This window comes from Schistocerca americana, chromosome 4 (assembly GCF_021461395.2).
Source record: "Schistocerca americana isolate TAMUIC-IGC-003095 chromosome 4, iqSchAmer2.1, whole genome shotgun sequence".
Taxonomy (NCBI): domain Eukaryota; kingdom Metazoa; phylum Arthropoda; class Insecta; order Orthoptera; family Acrididae; genus Schistocerca; species Schistocerca americana.
Genome location: NC_060122.1, coordinates 553,744,759 through 553,767,322, shown reverse-complemented (window position 1 = coordinate 553,767,322; position 22,564 = coordinate 553,744,759). Strand labels below are relative to the sequence as shown.

The following is a 22,564-nucleotide window of genomic DNA, read 5'->3' as shown; positions in this document are numbered from 1 at the left end:
GAAGATTCACTGTACAAATAGAGCCTTATATACTAAATTCAAGTATGAAACATTATGTTGCTTTAATAATGAAAAATACTTTTAAGAAAATAGATGAAATTAAAATCATTGCTTGCTAATATATGAAGAAATCAACACATACATTCAAGAAAATTTCAGACGTACCTTGAATGTTTCTGACAGGCTACTTATTGAAAGTATAGCCTGTAATTAATTTATTATTTACCTTTACAGCAATTTTTTTATTCGTCTGACCTGTTTAACCAATTTCATGTTTAACTATGTTCCTGTAATTGCAAGTCGTGTTAGATAAACTTGTTCTCTCTTCTTTTTTTTAAAAAAAAAAAAAAAAAAGAACTATACACTTCCATGTTTTCTGATGAGTTGACTCACAGCTCCACAATAGGGTTGTGACAGTCAGTGATCCTTGCTGTAAGATACAATACTCCCTTCGTTTAGCACAAAAAATACGGTATTTCTGGAGTTTGTCGAGAACAAGTGTGCTTTAATGTGTGTGTGTCTTTTGTGCTAAAGGTGCATTTTTATGTATTTCAAATATGCAGTAATTGTGTTGAGTACGTACAGATATGAAAAACATAGCTTCTGGATTCTGTAAATCCAGATAATTAGTGCACTCAGTAAGTCACAAAGTGCTGAAGAACGATGAGATCCCCAGGTTAACATTTCACAAAGTCAACAACTGTCAAGCATGAGGAATAGGAAGTAGGCACAAACAGTAGCTGTCGGTACACATCATTGTTATACAAATACGTAATCACTTTGAGATACTGATAAATTTTAATTGTTTATAAATACAACACTTGACAACAATAATTCAGTCACTCTAATAAAAGTTACAGAGAGATGGGATACACACCACACAAATACTGATAATGTTTTTGAAGTAATTGCTTAACATTAGAAATATCTGTGTCTAATCTACCATTCTTTTGAACGATATACTTTTTTATAAGTTACTTACTGTTTTCCAACATGTAATAAACGGAACTCTGCATTTGTTCGAGAGTATAATAGGTTTACTTTGTTTCTCGAAATGTTACATCATTTTCATATGAATTGCAAAGTGTAAAATGTACTATGCACTTCAGTGTGTGCAGACTAGGGCTATTGATATTTTTAAAAATATTGGGAATCCGATACATCGATATTCGAATATCTCATCTGCTTCGAGGTCTCGATATACACGTCGGAAAAGATATCGTTATATAGAAGGAAAAGGTATCGATGTACTTGCCTAAAAAATAGGGCTGTATATTTAAGTATTGATTTACTATTGTATAAGCTGTACATCAATATGCTAGCAGCCTACCTTGCCCAATTAGAGGAAGAACTGAAAGTAAAACGATGCACGTTCAAACTTGATGATAACCTCTTTGCTAACAATGGTAACTGCATGTCAGTGGCACAATAAAAGGTGTCCGATTGATCCGTCGTTCGGTTTCGTCTCATATCGGATTTGGTCGGAACACTTCATGTCGACTTCCCTTTTTTTTCACTTCTGCCAAAGCTAGCGACCTAGCAGTTGTAGTATCAAAATTGCGTGGTAAAGCTAAACGTTGCTGTTTCTGCTGGTAACGTCGAGCGCCGATTACATCAGCACCATCACACGTCTCCGCCCACCGTAAAGACCAATCTTGTCACTTAGATTTTTGTTCGTCATTTCCAGTAACTGTTTTTCAAGAATGCCGATGTGAAGAAACAACACACTAGTAGCGTTAAAAATTGTTTTTTTAACGCAACTGGTGTGCTGTTTCTTCATATCGGAAACCACCATCCCCTATGCAACTGGACTTCTCCTTTTGTGGCACACATACTTGCTTCATACAGTCGGGGGGAAAGTTTCGACGTGATGAATACTCAAAAAGTAGAAAGACCCCTTCACACAGTGAAGTAAAATTATGTTCTGCTACAATTTCAAAAGAACAACTTCAAATATTTACCTAAAATTGTGAAAAAAACATAATATAAAATAAAAATGTCGACACTCGACATTGCCATTTTGATGTCTATATATTGAGCTATCAGCGGAAAGTGCTGCCGATGTATATCGATATTTGTTGGAAATATATCGAAATTATCAACAGCAATAGTACTTATATGCCATTTGGTTTGCATGATGTCTTTGAAATACGTGTGGACTTTGCGAGTGAGCATTCGATTGTACTTTGTTTCCTTGATCGACAATATATCTTCCAGTACAGCAACTGTACATGTCCAAAAGCAGTATGTCAAGTGCAGGCAGAAGGGCATTTTGCTATTCAGATTTAATTTGTTTTCCACCTATTCAAGAGTGCATAAAATCCTCAGATGGCAGTATTATTATTATTATTGTGTGGGTGCTATCAGATACTCAAATACAGGCTAGTCGTATTGTAATTAGTGACAAAGCTATATCCACTATGAAATAGAGAGTATTATATGTGCGTTGCCGAAAGCAGTAACTTCCAGTACCTCTCAACTTTGTGACATGTAAGGTAGCTTAATTACTGATGTCGCGCCATCTTACGTATTTTATTCATACTTTATGCTCTAATTAGTACAACAAGGTCTGATCACTTAATGAATGAGTAACAAAGATGTTTTCGTCGTAATTCATACGGAATCCACAATGTCAAGCAAGGAAATGGATTTAGCCGTTCGCTTCAGATTGTGAGATGCAGTATATTTCTGTTTCGGCTCATCAGACTAGCAGAGAGCTTGAAGACGGATGGCCACAAGCCCACAGCCTTAGGCACGGTCATAAATCTGTTGCATTAAGTGTGCGGGACTGAGGACACCCCACCCCCACATTCTTCCCCATGCCTGGCTTGCCATATAATATACCAGCCGATAACGCGACAGGGAGCTTAAGAGCACTTGTGCCAAGGCGAGATGCCCTGGAGGATTCTTCAAGAAATCGGCAGTTAGAAATGCTCCATGGCAACTGCAGAGCACAGCGCCTTAAAAGTTGCTCAGGAATACAGTGTGAAAGTCAGTTTCGCTTCTGCCCATGTGTCCGCCCACAAAATAAATAAAAAGTCTCACTTGTGCTGATGCTCTGCCGAAATATGAAAATTTCATTGGAGCATTAGTCGAGATCTGGGGTAAACTTGGCCAGAGATTGGACAGCGCTCAGAATATTTACTAGCATTGTTGGATGACTTGGAGCAATTCCAAAACTTGTGAGAAGAGCTAAGGGAGTAGGAAAAGGGGACTCTGCCTTCTGGCTCCTTGAGCAACAGTCTTGCTGCGCTTCTCAGCCGCACACATGCAGGTGGGGCCAGTACATTGTTAACAGTCACTTTCAGCCGGCGCGCACAATGCCGAGGAAGGAGGAGATCAGTGTTTAAAGTCCCGTCGACAACGAAGACATCAGAGCTGGAGCACAACCTCGGGTTAAGAAAGGATGGGGAAAGAAACCGGCCGTGCCCTTTCAAAGGAACCATAGCGGCATTTGCCTGAAGCTATTTAGGGAAATCATTGAAAACTTAAATCAGGATGGCCGTATGCGTGCCTGAAACGTCATCCTCGCGAATGCGAGCCAGTGTGTTAATCACTGCGCCACCTTACTCGGTCACACTGCCAAGTTCTGGAAGTTTATTTGGCGAGCCTCGGCCAGCAATGCTTCTACGTGAAGTGGTTCAATGGGCGCCAGACTTTCCTCAATTAACGACAACAGCTAGCTGATTTATTCGCTAGATGCATTTTGCATTTTTAAGGTGTTTGTCCTTCTCAGTTATATTTTCAGCAGCACTTTCCGATGTACTGTTCGCTTGACCATTAGCAACTTTCCTAAGGCGATCCCAAACTGGTATCAGAATCACAATTAGACATAATTGTCTCTTACCTTGCATTCAGTGTTAGCCTATTAGAGTTTTGCTAAGTAAATCGCGTTAAGGGAAATAAACAGCATCTTGTATATGCTTGAATTTTCATTTAATAGTTAAGTGTCTAAAATGCTGTGTCATGGATGGCCTTTATTAATTTCAGCATAAATACGATGTTATCCATTGCGAAAGTAGTTTCATTATCCCTTCAAAGTAAATTCATATCATTGCATAGGGGGCTTCGGTCCGCTTTCCGACTATGAGGACTCTAATCTTGCATTCAGGGGTATGCACATTCAGAACCGCAACCACCTCACCTCACAACACCCATTTGGAGTATTACAGGATTCTGCAACCTAACCTAACGCCACTTGCCTCTAGAGAGACCTCGTAGTATTCCATTCATGACACTGATTAAAGACATAATTATTTGATGGAGACAGCAACGACAATCGTGACAGTCCTAGTAGAAAAGTGTCACAGTGAAGTTATAACATAATAGACATCACTGAATCCGAGGCTGCGTCTGTTCTCGATTAAGTGGCTTCCCATCACAGATCTGAGAAGTTATCGAATATAGGAACACGATGCTGATGATTCGGCACAGTCCACCTGTTTGGACACTATAATGTAGGATACGATGTAATCTTGTCACTCTAGTTCTGACATTATACAAGCGTTTTGCTATCCATCCCAGTTAGGCATGATGTTACATCCGTCTCCTACTAACGTTATAGATGACATTTATTTTCCTTCTCCCAGATTACGGTACAGTTCTTATTTCGGAATATGGTTAGTCCGTTGCAGGAGGTTCAGCATAAAACACTGAATGTATTTCATCCAGTGTCCTGTGATTTTTGATAATTTTGACGACTCGTGCTATTGTGTTTACGAAAGTAACTTGTGCATATTTAAAAAAAATGTTCAGATGTGTGTGAAATCTTATAGGACTTAACTGCTAAGGTCATCAGTCCCTAAGCTTACATACTACTTAACCTAAATTATCGTAAGGACAAACACACACACCCATGCCCGAGGGAGGATTCGAACCTCCGCCGGCACCAGCGCACATTTTATTTACTTGACTATTGTTAAAGATAACAGTTCTGGCTTTTGACGTACTGCGTTGTCATTTTCTGTGTCAACAAGTCGCTTTCAGTTACTGAATTCCAAAAGCATGGCAGAGCAGCCAGTTTTCCAACGCAGAGCATCCTTTTCGTAGTAACAACTATTAGCGTCGCTACTGCTCCTTTTTCTTGGTCTTCAGAGATGGCTGTTCCGCTGGTGACGCCTTTCTCAGCAGACCAATCTTTAGCAAGAATAGCCGCAGAAGAACAACCACCATGGCAACGACTGCAGCGATGCCAACGAGTACGACGGCCAGGACGTCCAGTAGCAGCAGTTGGTACCACTGCAGATCGACGGCGGCAGAGCGCAGGTGCCTGGCTCCCTTGTGCCTGATGACGTATTCCGACCAGTAGACGACGGCTTCCTGGGGACTCATGGGCCTGTCCTTGAACGCCTCTGACACCTCCACAATCCTCTGCTTGTACCTGTCAATGTTAAACACATTTCCGTTGTAAGTTATTTAGTCAAGATCGTTACTGTTTGGGGCCTCAAAAGAAGCAGCAGATTTCAAAATTACATTGTAACGCTTTTAATACTTGAGATAGGCATAAACTGAGTATGAAATGTCGAAAAATTACTTCATTTTTTTTACTAATATGTGGGCTCAATGTAAATGCATGACTACACCGTCGAAACTCCGCATCAGATGACAGCACTGGTAAGTGACAGGCACTGGATTATTCGACAAGCCTTAGCAATGAACGGTTGTGCTTTTACAATGTTGGTCTAAATGGAACGCTGTGCAGATTATCGGTCAATGCCATTTAAGCAAGGTGCTGTCACTGAACGCTTGGCAGCAGAAGGTGTCAACCCAAAGGAATCTCATCAGCGAATGCACCCCGATTACGGTGATTGCGTTGATGTGAGCATTTTCTGTCGTTAGTCAAGTACATTTAAAGATAGTGAGTCCAGAACATCTGACTTGAGCGACAAGACAAGAATTAGCCGTCCTGTGAGAGGATCTGCTGAGCTGAAATGCAAAACGGCGACAAACTGATCAGGTTGATCGTCATGTCACTCAGAGAGAAACTGCGGCGTCATCAATATGACGACCCCAAGTTCCGAAGGTGGAGGTATTACTTTTCATTCTACCTTTGTAAGCTCTACACGAGCACCAAGAGTAACGCGATTTGATAGTCAGATCTCTATTTCGTTACACCAGGCTTAACATACAGATCCTGTACAACTGTGTTTCCGTGAATATTGGCCTGATGATGTAGGAAATGAAAAACAATTGGCGTGATCTTGACATTCACAGTATCGGAATGGAAGACAGGAAGGAAAGAAATTTGGAGTATAGACTTTCGTCTATGTCGAATCAACAGTGACAGAGCACAAGCGTTATCAGAGAAAGAAATATTAGTGGTCTCCTTAAAGTACCAACATAGTATTAGCCTAAAGTTATTAAGGGAATGAATGGAAAATGTGATTTCTGAGAGCTCAATGAAGATACTAACTTCACTCCCCTCTGTTCCATCAAAATAGCCCCAAGCTACTAGATGGAAATATAGCGCAGCGCATTCGTTTATTAAAATTAAGTTAAAGTTAAATTATAGGCTGAAATACATTTCACAACCCAAAAGCACTAGAATTGATGCGTTTCGAAGCAGCAAGCCTTCATGATCAGAAATAAGCTTATAAAAGCAATAAAATATAAATAAAAATATTAAAAATTCGCGGTCACTTCCCTTGTAGCCGTTGCTTCCTTTGACATAATTCAACATCATTCTGACAGAAGGTAAAATAAAATAACTCTGCGTATGTAGTCCGCGAACATAGGCACTTTCATAGCGATACCTATTCGGGTGCACGGTCCTCATCTTTCAGAAGAAACGCAGACGAACACAAACATGAAGTATGAGTACTTCGACTGCGTACTTTGTGTGCACAATCAAGCAACCAGACACACTCTCCTCAATGATCAAAGATAATACATATCCCTACAGAGATGCACAGGAGATCAAATCTTGTCACGCACTGAATGGCAATAATATGACTATAAATTATATTGGTAATGCTCGATCCTTCGAAACGCGCCAGTTCCAATGATTCTGCATTGTGGAAAGGGTTGAGTCTAGATTTTTAACATCGAATTTAACATATTTGACTTTGTATCCATTGTTGATAAATTCAAGCTACTATACAATAGTCATACTGTAGACATATCTTCAATGCTTGACAAGATTTGAGCCCTCCGGCGTCTCCATAAGGGTGTTGTTGTTTCTGATCATTGGTGAGAGTATCTTTGACTTTGTGTTTACGCACACAAAGTAGGTTGTTTCTCATTAAAGTGCAGCTACTCACGGAGGTCCAGTGTGGCATGTAATTACTTCAAGGCAGTGAATCTTGGTGGGTATGGTGGTGCATTAATGTAGAACCGATTTATGATGGAAAAAAGTTAACTCCAATTTTGGCCACCAGGTGCAAGTCTGGCGCAATGAATAAAAGAAATCTGTATAATATTATTTCCATATATAATGGATTACGAACGTGACGTGAGCAGACAAGGCCAAATAAAGGAGAAAGGCATAGTGTTGATTTCATTGTTAATCATCCCTTGCACAATTTGTTCAATATGGGCACTGGGAAGATCAGCGAGATGCTGTATCCGCAAAACGACGTGATCAACAGTTGCTCGCAGAAGTTCTGGCGGAAATGAAATGAGCTTATGGCATCGTTGGGCGGGAGTCCCCGTCTGGGGAAGTTCGGCCGCAAAGTGCAAGAGTTATTTCAGTCGACGCCACATTGGGCGACTTGCGCGCCGATGAAGAGGATGAAATGATGATGAGGACAACACAATACCCAGTCCACGAGCGGAGAAAATCTCCAACCCGACCGGGAATCTAACCCAGGCCCGCTGCACGGGAAACAATCACATTACCGCCCAGCTAAGCAGGCGGACAGTTCTGGTGGAATCTGAGCAAAATGTTCAGATCAGGTAGAGACCGAATATATCCCTAGTGAACGGAGTTATCTTAAATATCTCCAGAGCCAAAAGTCACATGGATTGAGATCAGGTGATCTGACAGTCCAATCATCTGGAAACCCTTTGGAGGTAAGATGTTCGTGGAAGTTTGCATTAAGCAGATCTTTTACTTTGTGAGAGACATGAGATGTTGCCCCATCTTACATGAAAATAATGGTTTCTACACAACGCCACTCTTCGAAAGCAGGACTTAACATACTGTACAAGTAGGTCTCGATAACGTACAGAGGTCACATTATGCCTGACAGGCCTTCTGCATCCATTCTCTTCAGAGAAGAACAGACAGAGAATAAAGGTGAACATCACATAGTCACACATGGCAGGTGCAATGGCTCTTAGAGCACAACAAGCAACCTAACAGTACCACAAAAATTCGGCAGTTGTATGTATTCTCCGCACCCTATAGCGTAAAACGTGCCTCGTCACTCCACAGAACATTGCCTGGTCACATGTCAATTTCGATCCGTACCAGAAACCGAACAGCAAATTCAGGACGTTGCTGCGGATCATGAGGTTTCAGTTGCTGCACCGTCCGAATCTAGTACGGGTATCAGCGTAAAATAAAATTTTCCCTGCTGTTGACCTTACGACGGATAATTCTCGTAACCCTGTAGGAACACTAGTACTGAATGGGCAAGTGTTGCGTGGTCAGTTACAGCAACAGAAATCTCGTCAATAACTTCGTTGATGTCGTTAATTTCATTAATTTCATTATGATTTTCTTTAAACCATTTAATTACATCGGGCCTGTCCTCCAATCTTTCAGCCAGCGAAACTCTCTCAATGCAGCACTGCAATTGCTGCTTTTCACTTTCACTAATAGCATACGGTCGCACTTCTCGACAGCCACATTGATCTCTGAAGTTATAGCTCGTCAAATCACAGCCTGGAGAACATAACCACCCGGCACTTAGACAGGCTACGCATTTGTTTGTATTCGTATGTCTTTCCTGGAGGAATACTGACTGCGGAAGCAAATAGCTGTTGCCGTGGTCTTCCCATGTTTATGGACTGGTCACGCCGATTTAATTTTTTTATTTTTTTCTAGTTGGACGAATGACCTTAAAGCACATTTTAGAAGATACGGTTACAAGAAAAGTGACTACGAATTTTTAATACTCTTATTTATACAGTATTTATATTTTTATCAATTTTATTAGATTCTTGTGGGGTAATTCTGATGATGGAAGCTTGTTCCTTTGATGTAGGTGGTTGTTCCTACATTTTAACATTGAGTTTAACAACCACAACCTCGCATTCATTATGGGTAAATTCAAAATAAAATTATATTGTCTTATATGAAAAAATAACCAGATAGGGCGCTAGTCATAGATTGTCACTCTTGTCGCAGACTGCTCCATGAAGCAGAAAAGGCTCTGAACACTGCTAACTTTGCTAGCACCAATGCCACAATACACTGATGACACAAAATAGGTGCAGTTATGGTTTTTACTTCTCTTGCTTGATATATGTTACTCGATATATGTTAGGGTGCTTCATACAAGCGACTGTAAAAACATTGATCGTCTGGTTGTGAATGAATTGCAGAACTGAAGTCCTGCTGTGCATTATAGTCTCCAGGAAGGAGCATTTGCAGCAGCTGCAGTTTGTGGCGTTTCACACGTAGTCGCAGCAGAACGCGTCATTACGTTTTCTTGAGAAATTCACTCTAGGCTTCTGCGTACAGTGGATTTATGATGGCTTTATGAGCAAAAAATTTCTGCATTCCTTGGACGTTGACATGAAACGTTAAATGGCAATCAGTGTTCGTGTAGTTACAAATAAAACTTTCAAGAGAGTTGTGGGACTCATAAATTTTTTTGCGACGAGCAAGTTCGTCCTTGAAGTGGCGATGGAAAATTACATTCATTTTTTTGCAAATTTCAGCAAACAAATCTATTTCCTTGGTATAAACGGGAGTGGTAGTTATTGGAACTTCGAATTTACAATTGACAAACATCAAATATATTTGTACGCCACACAAACTTTCTTCAAAATATTCCAATCTACTGTTTTTTCTCATTCTTCACTATCTCATTATTTACCTACATATTTAATAGTTTAAAAATGTGCAGCGCAGCATGTTGATGAAGAGAATCTGAAATTGTTGCATTATTATTATACTAAAGTATTTTAACTGATCAGATATTTTTAAATAAATCGAATGGCTGACTGCACCCTTACGTTCCGAAAATAAAGTGCTGTTGTTTTTCAGTTTTATATTACATAAGTGGTTCAAGAAGAAGGTATCCGATAGATTATATAATGATAAGACAGAGATTTAGGAACCGGGTTTTAAATTGTAAGACATTTGCAGGGGCAGATGTGGACTCTGACCACAATCTATTGGTTATGAACTGTAGATTGAAACTGAAGAAACTGCAAAAAAGGTGGGAATTTCAGGAGATGGGACCTGGATAAACTGACTAAACCAGAGGTTGTACAGAGTTTCAGGGAGAGCATACGAGAACAATTGACAGGAACGGGGGAAACAAATGCAGTAGAAGAAGAATGGGTAGCTCTGAGGGATGAAGTAGTGAAGGCAGCAGAGGATCAAGTAGGTAAACAGACGAGGGCTAGTAGAAATCCTTGGGTAACATAAGAGATATTGAATATAATTAATGAAAGGAGAAAATATAAAAATGCAGTAAATGAAGCAGGCAAAAAGGAATACAAACGTCTCAAAAATGAGATCGACAGGAAGTGCAAAATGGCTAAGCAGGGAAGGCTAGAGGACAAATGTAAGGATGTAGAGGTTTATCTCACTAGGGGCGAGATAGATACTGCCTAAAGGAAAATTAAAGAGACCTTTGGAGAAAAGAGAGCCACTTGTATGAATATCAAGAGCTCAGATGGAAACCCAGTTCTAAGCAAAGAAGGGAAAGCAGAAAGGTGGAAGGAGTATATAGAGGGTCTATACAAGGGCGATTTACTTGAGGACAATATTATGGAGATGGAAGAGGATGTAGATGAAGATGAAATGGGAGATACGATACTGCGTGAAGAGTGTGACAGAGCACTGAAAGACCTGAGTCGAAACAAGGCCCCGGGAGTAGACAACATTCCATTAGAACTACTGACGGCCTTGGGAGAGTCAGTCCTGACAAAACTCTACCGTCTGGTGAGCAAGATGTATGAGACAGGCGAAATACCCTCAGACTTCAAGAAGAATATAATAATTCCAATCCCAAAGGAAGCAGGTGTAGACAGATGTGAAAATTACCGAACTATCAGTTTAATAAGTCACAGCTGCAAAATACTAACGCGAATTCTTTACAGACGAATGGAAAAACTGGTAGAAGCCGACCTCAGGGGAGATCAGTTTGGATTCCGTAGAAATGTTGGAAGATGTGAGGCAATACTGACCTTACGACTTATCTTAGAAGAAAGATTAAGGAAAGGCAAACCTACGTTTCTAGCACTTGTAGACTTAGAGAAAAAGCTTTTGAAAATGGTGACTGGAATACTCTCTTTCAAGTTCTAAAGGTGTCAGGGGTAAAATACAGGAAGCGAAAGGCTACTTACGATTTGTACAGAAACCAGATGGCAGTTATAAGAGTTGAGGGACACGAAAGGGAAGCAGTGGTTGGGAAGAGAGTGACACGGGATTGTAGCCTCTCCCCGATGTTATTCAATCTGTATATTGAGGAAGCAGTAAAGGAAACGAAAGAAAAATTTGGAGTAGGAATTAAAATCCACGGAGAAGAAATAAAAACGTTGAGGTTCACCGATGACATTGTAATTCTGTCAGAGACAGCAAAGAACTTAGAAAAGCAGTTGAACGGAATGGATAGTGTCTTGAAAGGAGGATATAAGATGAACATCAACAAAAGCAAAACAAGGATAATGGAATGTAGTCGAATTAAATCGGGTGATGCCGAGGGAATCAGATTAGGAAATGAGATGCTTAAAGTAGTAAAGGAGTTTTGCTATTTGGGGAGCAGAATAATTGATGATGGTCGAAGTAGACAGGATATAAAATGTAGACTGGCAATGGCAAGGAAAGCGTGTCTGAAGAAGAGAAATTTGTTAACATCGAGTATAGATTTAAGTGTCAGGAAGTCGTTCCTGAAAGTATTTGTATGGAGTGTAGCCATGTATGGAAGTGAAATATGGACGATAAATAGTTTGGACAAGAAGAGAATAGAAGCTTTCGAAATGTGGTGCTACAGAAGAAGGCTGAAGATTAGATGGGTAGATCACATAACTAATGGAGGTATTGAAAAGGATTGGGGAGAAGAACAGTTTGTGGCACAACTTGACAAGAAGAACGGACCGGTTGGTAGGACATGTTCTGAGGCATCAGGGGATCACAAATTGAGCATTGGAGGGCGGCGTGGAGGGTAAAAATCGTAGAGGGAGACCAAGAGATGAATACACTAAGCAGATTCAGAAGGATGTAGGTTGCAGTAAGTACTAGGACATGAAGAAGCTTGCACAGGATAGAGTAGCATGGAGAGCTGCATCAAACCAGTCTCAGGACTGAAGACCACAACAAGTGGTTCAACCAATCATATTCAGAACAAACCATTTTCAGCAGTTTTTAGCTAACAGTTGTGACATAAATAGTATCAAAATGTTCATAGCCTTAAGCTTTCATTGCCAAGAGTCTTAGTTCCGCATTTAAAAACAGTTCCATCTGATGCAACTGTAGAAATTTCTATTTCTGAAACACAAGCTGTAGTGAAACAGTCAGAGTTTGGATGTTTACACTCGGAAATTTTGTGGTTCTCTACCTATAATATGTTTATCGACAACTCTACTGTTTTTACTTTCTTAATTCTGTGTTCTCAGTACCATCGTTGCCACATTCATATGTCGCAAGATGAATTCACACGTGATAGTCGACTCACCGTTCTTTACGAAAAAAGGCTTCAAAAATTGTTGTGTGCCGTCAGTTTATTTACGAGAAAAACTTGTGTCTTACATAGCTTGTCGTCATCTGTAAGCATGCCAGTTCAACCGATAATACCACGTGCTACCATTATTATAAAGTCGAATTTGGTTTGAGAATGCTTCTCACAAGACATACTGTTTCTGGCAATCAGTGACATAATTATAATGTGCAATAGTGTAATGTCAATCAACAGCTCCGCCATTACACCAGTGATGCGAGTGAAGCAACAAGATTACGAAAATGCTGTGATATACATAGTCAACCACAAAGAAGAAAACCAGCAGAAGACATCACTGATTTCGATTTCTAGCCATACACTGCCCCCCTCCTTCCACCCAAATGCGACACCAGCAGCTACAGTAAAAAACAATGGACAAAGTGTTCTAGATTATTCTAATTTAAGACTGTTTATTTTAAGTAACATTTCTCTATGTATGTATGTATGTATAAACGCCTGAAGATGAACAAAACATGTTCGAAACGCATTGCATCATTTTAGATTAAGCATAATATAAAAAGTGACTTGTAACGGAAACTTGAAATAAATAGTAATACTGTTTCTGGTTTGTACCGCTACCCTCTACTTCGCTGTCTAAAGCTTCCTGTGGCTCAACCAAATTTTGCTTTTAATTATTTCTCCTTTCATTCGTAAGCAAAAACCAGAAATATTTCTCAAGTACCTGTCTTTCTAAGTCCAACTGCTCACCCACCTTACCTATTTAATAATCAGAGTACATAGAAAATGATTCTTATCAGATCAAACAAAGACGAAAATAATGAGAAGTAGCAGAAATGAGAATAGAGAGAAAATTATCATCAGGACTGGGGATCACGAAATAGATGAAGTTAAGCAATTCTGCTACCTACGTAGCAAAATAACCCACGACGGACGGAACAAGGAGGACATCAAAAGATGACTAGTACTGCAAAAAGGGCGTTCCTGGCTAAGAGAAGTCTGCTAATATCAAACATAGGCCGTAATTTGAGGAAAAAGTTTCTGAGAATGTACATTTTGAGTATAGCATTGTACGGTAGTGTAACATGAACTGTGGAAAAAATGAACAGAAGAGAATCGAAGAATTTGGGATGTGGTGCTGCAGAACTTCTGTAGTACCACATGTGAAATGCTTCGATTCTCTTCTGTTCCGGTTTTAACAGAAGAATGTTGCTATAGAAGAATGTTGAAAATTATATGGACTAATAAGATATGCAGTGAGGAGGTTCTCCGCAGAATCGACGAGGAGAGAGAAATTTAGAAAGCACTGATAGGACATCTGTCAAGACATCAGGGAATAACTTCAAGGGTGCTAGAGGTAGCTGTAGAAGGTAAGTACTGTAGACGAAGACAGAGGATGGATACATCCAGCAAATAATTGAGAATGCACGGCTGCACGGAGATAATGAAGCGGTTGGCACAGGAGAGGAATGCGTAGCGGACCGCATCGAACCAGTCAGAAGACTGATGATCAAGGAAAAAAAGAACAGTAATTTATTAGCCTCAGATGTAAGACTAATCGATCTACGATTACCCACAATTATCCAGTAGTCCATCCTCGGGAAGTATGATTTCTTTGTGGAAATCTTACTACATGTCATCTCCCTCAGAGTTTTTGGACACCATTTCTGTTAACATTGTATTACTGATACATCTGTCTTTGACTTAGGTAGCTCTGACGGTATCTCATTCGCTTCCTGCAAATGTTTTTATACCTCTGTTCACTTGATACGCTATTCAACTTTGAGTGCACTACTGGATTACCAATTTGTTTTAAATAAAATGTCTTACTTTTTTCGTCAAAGTGCATGAAAACTATTTATTGTAGTAGAGCCTCTCATTCTAGCTGCTTGACTACCCCTACTTCAGAGATCCGACCTCTTAAGCTTCAAGAATGAAGAGAAATGCTTAAAGAAGGTGTCTTTACCAACTGTCTTACTACGAAGAAGATAAGTAACAACGTTTCACTTAGGTAGCAGAAAGCTCTTTAATCTGTTCGCTTTTGCGCAGTTAATACTGTATTTCCTCAGTGCTATTGACCTAAAAGGTGATTCAAAAAGATCACAGGGATTAAAAGCATAAAAAATAAGCTATCGTACTGTAGTTTAATAAAATTAGAGATACTCCAAAAGAGCTGAAATCCGCGTCTTAATTACCTTAGGTAGTTCTTGACTCCATTTTAACTGATTATCAAGCTGTACCTCCAGGAACAACGTATTTTATCTTGAACGTGACGGTTAATGTCTGAATATAATCATGTATGACTGAATTGTGGTGGCATAGAGCACATCCTGAATGGGAAATTAAACGTTTATTTTATTTTGTTTTATTTATTTATTTTTTGATTCGGTGGTTGTTCACTCGGTGCAATAATAAATGTTGAAGTTTACAGAGATACACCATGTGGATGTTACTTACCCGGAGTCGTTTATCATCTCTCGTATGTTCTGCAACAGTAGTTCCTTAGATATTTCCGGAAAGGGGAGCATTCGTGCGATGCCCCTTCTTACACACATCATTACGTTACTAGGCTGATCCCCAAACAGTGGGATGGCTAACATAGGTACACCGCTGTAAACAGCTTCCATTGTTCCCAGCAAACCTCCGTGAGTGATAAACAACCGCGTTTTGGGGTGACCTGTTAAAGGAGAAAAATTCGATATTAATTGTCAAAGTTTGCAATCCTCATTCCTTCATAGACGAACCAAGAAAAATATACTAATAATAGCTGACAAGTGTTGTATCTGTGAGGACTTTGGCCCACTTTGCTAACGTTTGTGACGTTACCCTTATCTGTGACGTCATCATGATGGTGTCACAGGACACGCATCTGTTTTCAGTGACATCGCATTTACGGTAATTTTTTAAAAAAAGAAAAAAATGCAATATAAGGTCGGCAGGAAAATTTTTAATTAAATTAGAATTATATATTAATACCTTCAGCTGCTGACGAGATTTAATATATATCAACGGGGAGTATATATATACATACACAGGGTGTTACAAAAAGGTACGGCCAAACTTTCAGGAAACATTCCTCACACACAAATAAAGAAAAGATGTTATGTGGACATGTGTCCGGAAACGCTTAATTTCCATGTTAGAGCACATTTTAGTTTGTTCTTCCACCTACGCTCAATGGAGCACGTTATCATGATTTCATACGGGATACTCTACCTGTGCTGCTAGAACATGTGCCTTTACAAGTACGACACAACATGTGGTTCATGCACGATGGAGCTCCTGCACATTTCAGTCGATGTGTTCGTACGCTTCTCAACAACAGATTCGGTGACCGATGGATTGGTAGAGGCGGACCAATTCCATGGCCTTCACGCTCTCCTGACCTCAACCCTCTTGACTTTCATTTATGAGGGCATTTGAAAGCTCTTGTCTACGCAACCCAGGTACCAAATGTAGAGACTCTTCGTGCTCGTATTGAGGACGGCTGTGATACAATACGCCATTCTCTAGGGCTGCATCAGCGCATCAGGGATTCCATGCGACGGAGGGTGGATGCATGTATCCTCGCTAACGGAGGACATTTTGAACATTTCCTGTAACAAAGTGTTTGAAGTCACGCTGGTACGTTCTGTTGCTGTGTGTTTCCATTCCATGATTAATGTGATTTGAAGAGAAGTAATAAAATGAGCTCTAACATGGAAAGTAAGCGTTTCCGGACACATGTCCACATAACATATTTTCTCTCTTTGTGTGTGAGGAATGTTTCCTGAAAGTTTGGCCGTACCTTTTTGTAACACCGTGTATATAAATTTTTAACTAACTTGAAACAGCCAGTGACAGCAGAGTGTACGTGGCCAGAGCCGCCATTTTCAAAAGTATAGAATTATAATCAGTATTTTCATAATCTTCTCCACCTGTATTTGGCGCCATGTTCGATGGTATTAGAATATCTACAAAACGAATTCGAAAAACACACACATATACACACGAGTTTTGTGAAATGTGCAAAAGTATATTCATTAGTAAATGGCTATCCAGGTTCATAGCTCATAGTTCTCACACAGTTACTGGTTGCAGCCGGCTGAGGTGGCCGAGCGGTTCTAGGCGCTATAGTCTGGAACCGCGCGACCGCTACGGTCGCATGTTCGAATCCTGCCTCGGGCATGGATGTGTGTGATGTCCTTAGGTTAGTTAGGTTTAAGTAGTTCTAAGTTCTAGGGGACTGATGACCCTAGAAGTTAAGTCCCATAGTGCTCAGAGCCATTTGAACCATTTGAACAGGTTGCCTATCCAGCTGCTTTCAGGAGCTACAAAAATTTGATTTTCAATATTTGGTATAATTATAATATGAATTTAAACGTTTAAAACGCTGTCATAAGCCCTTCATCAAGAGGTATAATCTTATGTTAAAGGTTTAACACAATAAGACAAGTATTGCAGTTACGGACAGTGTGTATATATTGGGACAGTGTAATCACTGGGCACAAATACCGAGAGTAGATTCAGCCAGAGAACGAGAACACTTCATGACTTTTTCTCGTGACATCTACCACAAAATGGTGAAAGGAAAATAATTATCGTTTACTGCATTTTCGCTGCTTATGCAGAGAAGCTGCCGACCCAGGCATGACGTTGTCATTTATTACTGCTTTACTACTAACTTTGTTCACAACACAGTTTGGAAACAGAATCCACATATACCACCGAATGTTCCTCGAAACCGACACATGGTTCAGGAGATATGACGTTATAAACACTAAGAAGCGAGAAAAACTAGCTTCCGCTTAAAACGAAACGTAAATTATCCAGACTATACTCACCAAGATTTTGATAGTGAGAGTACTTAACGACTTTTAACAAATTTTAAACGTGATTTCAGACGTTTACAGAACTCTATCTCGCACACATGCTTAACACAAAAAATGTAACACATTAACTCATTTGTAAAGTAATCAGAAGTTTGAAGCTATTATAACATGAGAGTTCGATTCTTTAGAGAATCAGGGTTTACTGGTTCTCTCTAACAGTATTTCCAAAGAGAAAATACGTAAGCACCCAACATTCTGCCCCACCGCTAAATTTCATCTCTCTCTCTCTCTCTCTCTCTCTCTCTCTCTCTCTCTCTGTTTCATACAGCACTAAAAGAACGCTTTTGTCAAATACTACACCAGTCAGTTATTTATTCTCTCTCACACACAGCTGTATTTTTTTTTTAGCAAAAACTACGTTTGTACATAAAGTTCAGCCTCATCAGTGTGTATCGTCACACTCAGTAAAAGCAAAAAAGGTCACATTGCGGTGTAATTTACAGTACATTAATCATCAAAAATACGTAAGCACCAAAAATTTTGCTTCATCAGTTGTTTCATCACTGTATTATATTTTATTTCTCTTTCTGTAATGGTGGCTTGAAAGAGTCATCTGCATTATAATATACAGAGGGATGGGAAGAAAAATACAAAGAAATATAATCTAGATACCAATTCCCTTGTAACAATTTTTTTAGTAAAAGACAGCTTCTATACACCATGAGCTGCACTAGAAACATTTTATTTGCCAAAACCAGTTTTCGGGTTTATAGTCCATCTTCAGTGGCATCTCATGCAGAGCGGGGCTCTGCCAAGTGGACTTTAATTTCCCTAGGTACTCGTGGGACGAGCATGGATCCATAGAAATCTTCTCTTCCTCCTCCCAGTGGATAGGGTGGGCGGCTGGTAGCTATCAACGCCCAATCAAACAATAGGGCTCGTGTAGCCAATCCTCACCTGGGATTTACACAGACTCTGTCAGTATTGAGTAACAGAACACATGATGGTGGCCAGAATATTTTTCTTACAATTAAATGGAAAGAAGGGAGCTCTGAAATAGTTTCACCTTTTTACACACAAAACGGGTTAGAGAGAATCGCTGGAAGCTTAAAATCTGTCAAGCAATTGCGAAACGAGACCCTGTTGGTAGAAACATCCATTCCCAACAAGTGGTGAACATCCAGAAAGCTCAGGGACTATGCAATAGAAAATGAACTGCACAACACCTTAAACTGTAGCAAAGGTGTTGTGACATGCAGAGATCTGAATGACATTCTCGGAGAAGAACTGAAAGCTGAGTGGTCCCAGGAAGCCATCGTTGATGTACAGAACATAATGAAACGGCTTGATGGTGATGTCGTGACATCTGCCTCATTTATACTGACTTTCAGCAGCCAAAAGCTTCCAGAGCGCGTTAAGGCTGGTTTCCTCCTCCTCAGCAAGCGGCCTTACTTTCCTAACCCGCTGCGCTTTGGGCACATTACCTCGTGTTGCCGCCCATGAAGTTGTTGGTTGTGCATCTCCTCCAAAGTGTGTTAACTGCTCTAGTAATCACTCTGTCTGGAGTAGGAATTGCCGTGTCTCCCTTGAAGAAAGGAAGATACAGGAGTCCGCAGCTCGTGGTCGTGCGGTAGCGTTCTCGCTTCCCGCGCCCGGGTTCGATTGCCGGCGGGGTCAGGATTTTCTCTGCCTCGTGATGACTGGGTGTTGTGTGATGTCCTTAGGTTAGTTAGGTTTAAGTAGTTGTAGGGGACTGATGACCATAGATGTTAAGTCCCATAGTGCTCAGAGCCATTTTTGAAGATACAGGAAATCAAAACAACTACACGTATTTCATATGGAGAGACCAGAAAGATCTATAAAGCCATGCAGAACCCCACGTTTGCTACCTCCTTCGCGTCTGCTCTTAAACAACCAGTTCAGAAGATCGATGCTGCTACCCAAACACAGGCTGCTAGTGTCAGCAATACCACCTGTATTTGCCGGTACACTTTTGGTGCTGCAATTCCTTCTAAGCCTACTCCCAAAACATCAGACAAGTCTGTTGTCGTTAACGTTGCGAAACTCCCTGCGTCTGGTCCACCGACCAGCGATGGCACAACGACTGCCGCGACTTTCGCTCCGAAACCTACTCAGAGAAAAACATTAAACGCCAAGCGTTTAACTGGAAGTGAACAGTCCGACGATATCGACGTCCTGCTAGCTGACTCTTTTCGTAGAGCTAATGGAGCTTGATGTCGGACTGGGGCAATCATCTCTGTCGTGAATCACAGTAGAGCAGCGATTAGCAGTCTAGCAACACTTTATTTCATAGTCACAGAACATACAATACAACATGTCAAAGATACATTGTCCTAAGAGTAAACAAACAGTCTCTCACTTGCCCGAAGTACATCACTCTGTGAAAATCTCGCCTCAAGAGTGAGCCTTCGCCCATGACAGGCTCCCCTCCCCAGCGTAAAGACAGAATGGAAGTGCACCAACTGACAGACGGCTCCCTTATTACAGCGGAACAAAAAATGGTTCAAATGGCTCTGAGCACTATGGGACTTAACATCTGTGGTCATCAGTCCCCTAGAACTTAGAACTATTTAAACCTAACTAACCTAAGGAGATCACACACATCCATGCCCGAGGCAGGATTCGAACCTGCGACCGTAACGGTCACGCAGTTCCAGACTGAAGCGCCTAGAACCGCACGGCCACACAGACCGGCCACAGAAGTTATACAGCGGAACATTAATGGGTTCATGACACATGTGAAGGAACTGAAACTGCTAGAAGAGGAATGCCGTCTGTGCCTGTGTTTACGAGAAACACATTTTAAAGCCACTGACGCCCATGTGCTATGTGGCTATACCCTTCACCGAAAGGATGACCTGACTGGGGACAGAGCCAAGGGCGAGTGTTTCTGTGTTTGTCAATAATATCCATTGCTCCTCTGCTCTCCCCCTGGCTACTGACCTACAAGCAGTTCCTGTCGAAATTCATGGGTGTCGGAGCATCGCTGTTTGTTTGATGTATCTCCCTCTACAAGATGTGATCGACTCTGAAGCTCCCATTGATTGTGAAACAGCTCCTTCGACCCTTTTTCCTACTGGGAGACTTGAACGTCCATCATGTTTTGTCAGGCTCAACCTCTACGAGCCCTCGTGGTCAGGTTTTGGAGAGACTCATGACCTCTCACAATCTGTGCATCCTAAACACAGGTACTCCCACGCATTTCTATACTGCTACCGGTTCATTCTCAGCCATCAAGCTCTCTTCCTGTTCTCCAGCAGTCGTAGGCTCTGTTCACTGGGAGGTCATTGACCGCCTCCTTTCTAGTGACCACATCCGACTCCACATTCACTGACCTCATGGAGCACTACATGAAGAGAAGCCACCAGCTAGCTGTGTTTTAACATTGCAACAGCGTCCAAGTGATACGTCATGCCGCTGACTTATCCATCCCAAAGTCCTCAGGTCATCTTCGGAGACTACCCGTGGACGTCTGAGTGCCGTTCAGCCATCGGACTCGGCGCGCGGCTCTTCGAGGATTTAAAAGCCACCCGACGGCAGAAAACCTCTTAGCCTTTCGAGTCGCAAGAGCAAAACCGGACGTGTGATTAAGGAGAGCAGGAAAGGGTCATGGCAAGCGTTCCTGGACTCCACCAACCGTTCCACTCGTTCTACCAAAGTACGGGATGCCACCAGGAAGATTTCTGGTATACGCAGTCGTTCACAATAGCGATGTCTCCAGACAAAATTATGAACAAACTACTGCAAATGCCATCCAGGATATGGCGTTTCCTCGTTACTGTGCGTCTGTAGAGAGAGCAAAAAATCAAAAACTGGCTCTAAGCACTTTGGGACGTAACATCTGAGGTCATCAGTCCCCCTAGACTTAGAACCACTTAGACCTAACTAACCAAAGCACATCACACCCATCCATGCCCGAGGCAGGATTCGAACCTGCGAACGTAGTAGCCGCGTGGTTCCGGACTGAAGCGCCTAGAACCGCTATGCCAGTAGAGAAGACAAAATCGGACTTTAGATCCAACGATTCCGAAACTTAAAACTACCCTTTCTCCATGTGGAAGCCTTAACAGTCCTGTCTCATACTGGTGATACTGCACCTGGTCACGACCAGATCCGGTACTGCATGCTTAGACATATACCAGCAGCGTCGAAAGGCATCCTCCTTGAATGTTTTAATCTTATATGGCAGCTAGTTAACTTGCCCAACTCATGGAGAGACCTCAATCCAGGAAAGGACCATAAGTTATCAGAGTATCGCCTTAACGAGATGTGTAGGAAAGACCTTGGAGCGAATGGTTAACCGTCTGGTTTGACTGTTAGAGAGCAGGCCTCTCTTAAGCTCTCAGTATGTGAGGCGCCTTTCCTACGTAGACGGCACTGTATTGATATGTTCTTCGATATCAGTGAGGCACACGATACTTATTGGCGACACTGTATTCTCGTTCAACTGCATCAATGGGGGTTTCTCGGCTACCTCCCTATCTTCATCCGATCTTGCCTGTCTCAGCGGTATTTTAGGACCAGAGTTGGTGACTCGCTGTCAGATTGTTTCGAACAGGAGAATGGTGTCCCTCAGGGCAGTGTTCTAAGTGTTAGCCTCTTTGCCATGGCCATCTACAGTATCGTATCTACGGTAAGGAGAACTGTACAGTGATCCTTATTTGTGGACGGTTTTCCTTCTCCAGCGTTGCAACAACGAGCCGTCAGTTGAAACTTACAGTGTGGAGGATAGAGGAGTGGACTGCAAGGACGGGTTTTCTGTTTTCTGCTGAGAAGTGTGTGTGTGTTCATTTTAATCATTGTCGTCGTATTTTTAATTTACCTACCTTACATATGAAGGACAACACACTAAATTTTAGAGACTCAGTACGTTTCCTGGTCTCATTTTTGACTACAAATTGTCGTGGTTGCCACACCTGAGAGACCTGAAAGCCGAAA

The 22,564-nt window shown here is 41.3% G+C and overlaps 1 protein-coding gene across 1 annotated transcript in view; it reads right to left on the bottom strand.

Annotated features, from left to right (window-relative positions):
• Positions 1-826: 826 nt before the first annotated feature.
• LOC124613849 (UDP-glycosyltransferase UGT5-like) overlaps positions 827-22,564 on the bottom strand; it is a 124,673-nt gene continuing 102,935 nt past the window's right edge. The window contains exons 4-5 of the mRNA XM_047142573.1: positions 15,252-15,471; positions 827-5,380 (exon numbers count right to left, since the gene is read on the bottom strand). Of these exons, the coding sequence (XP_046998529.1) occupies positions 5,068-5,380; positions 15,252-15,471 (533 nt within the window). The 3' untranslated portion in view covers positions 827-5,067. The remainder of the gene's footprint in view (positions 5,381-15,251; positions 15,472-22,564) is intronic.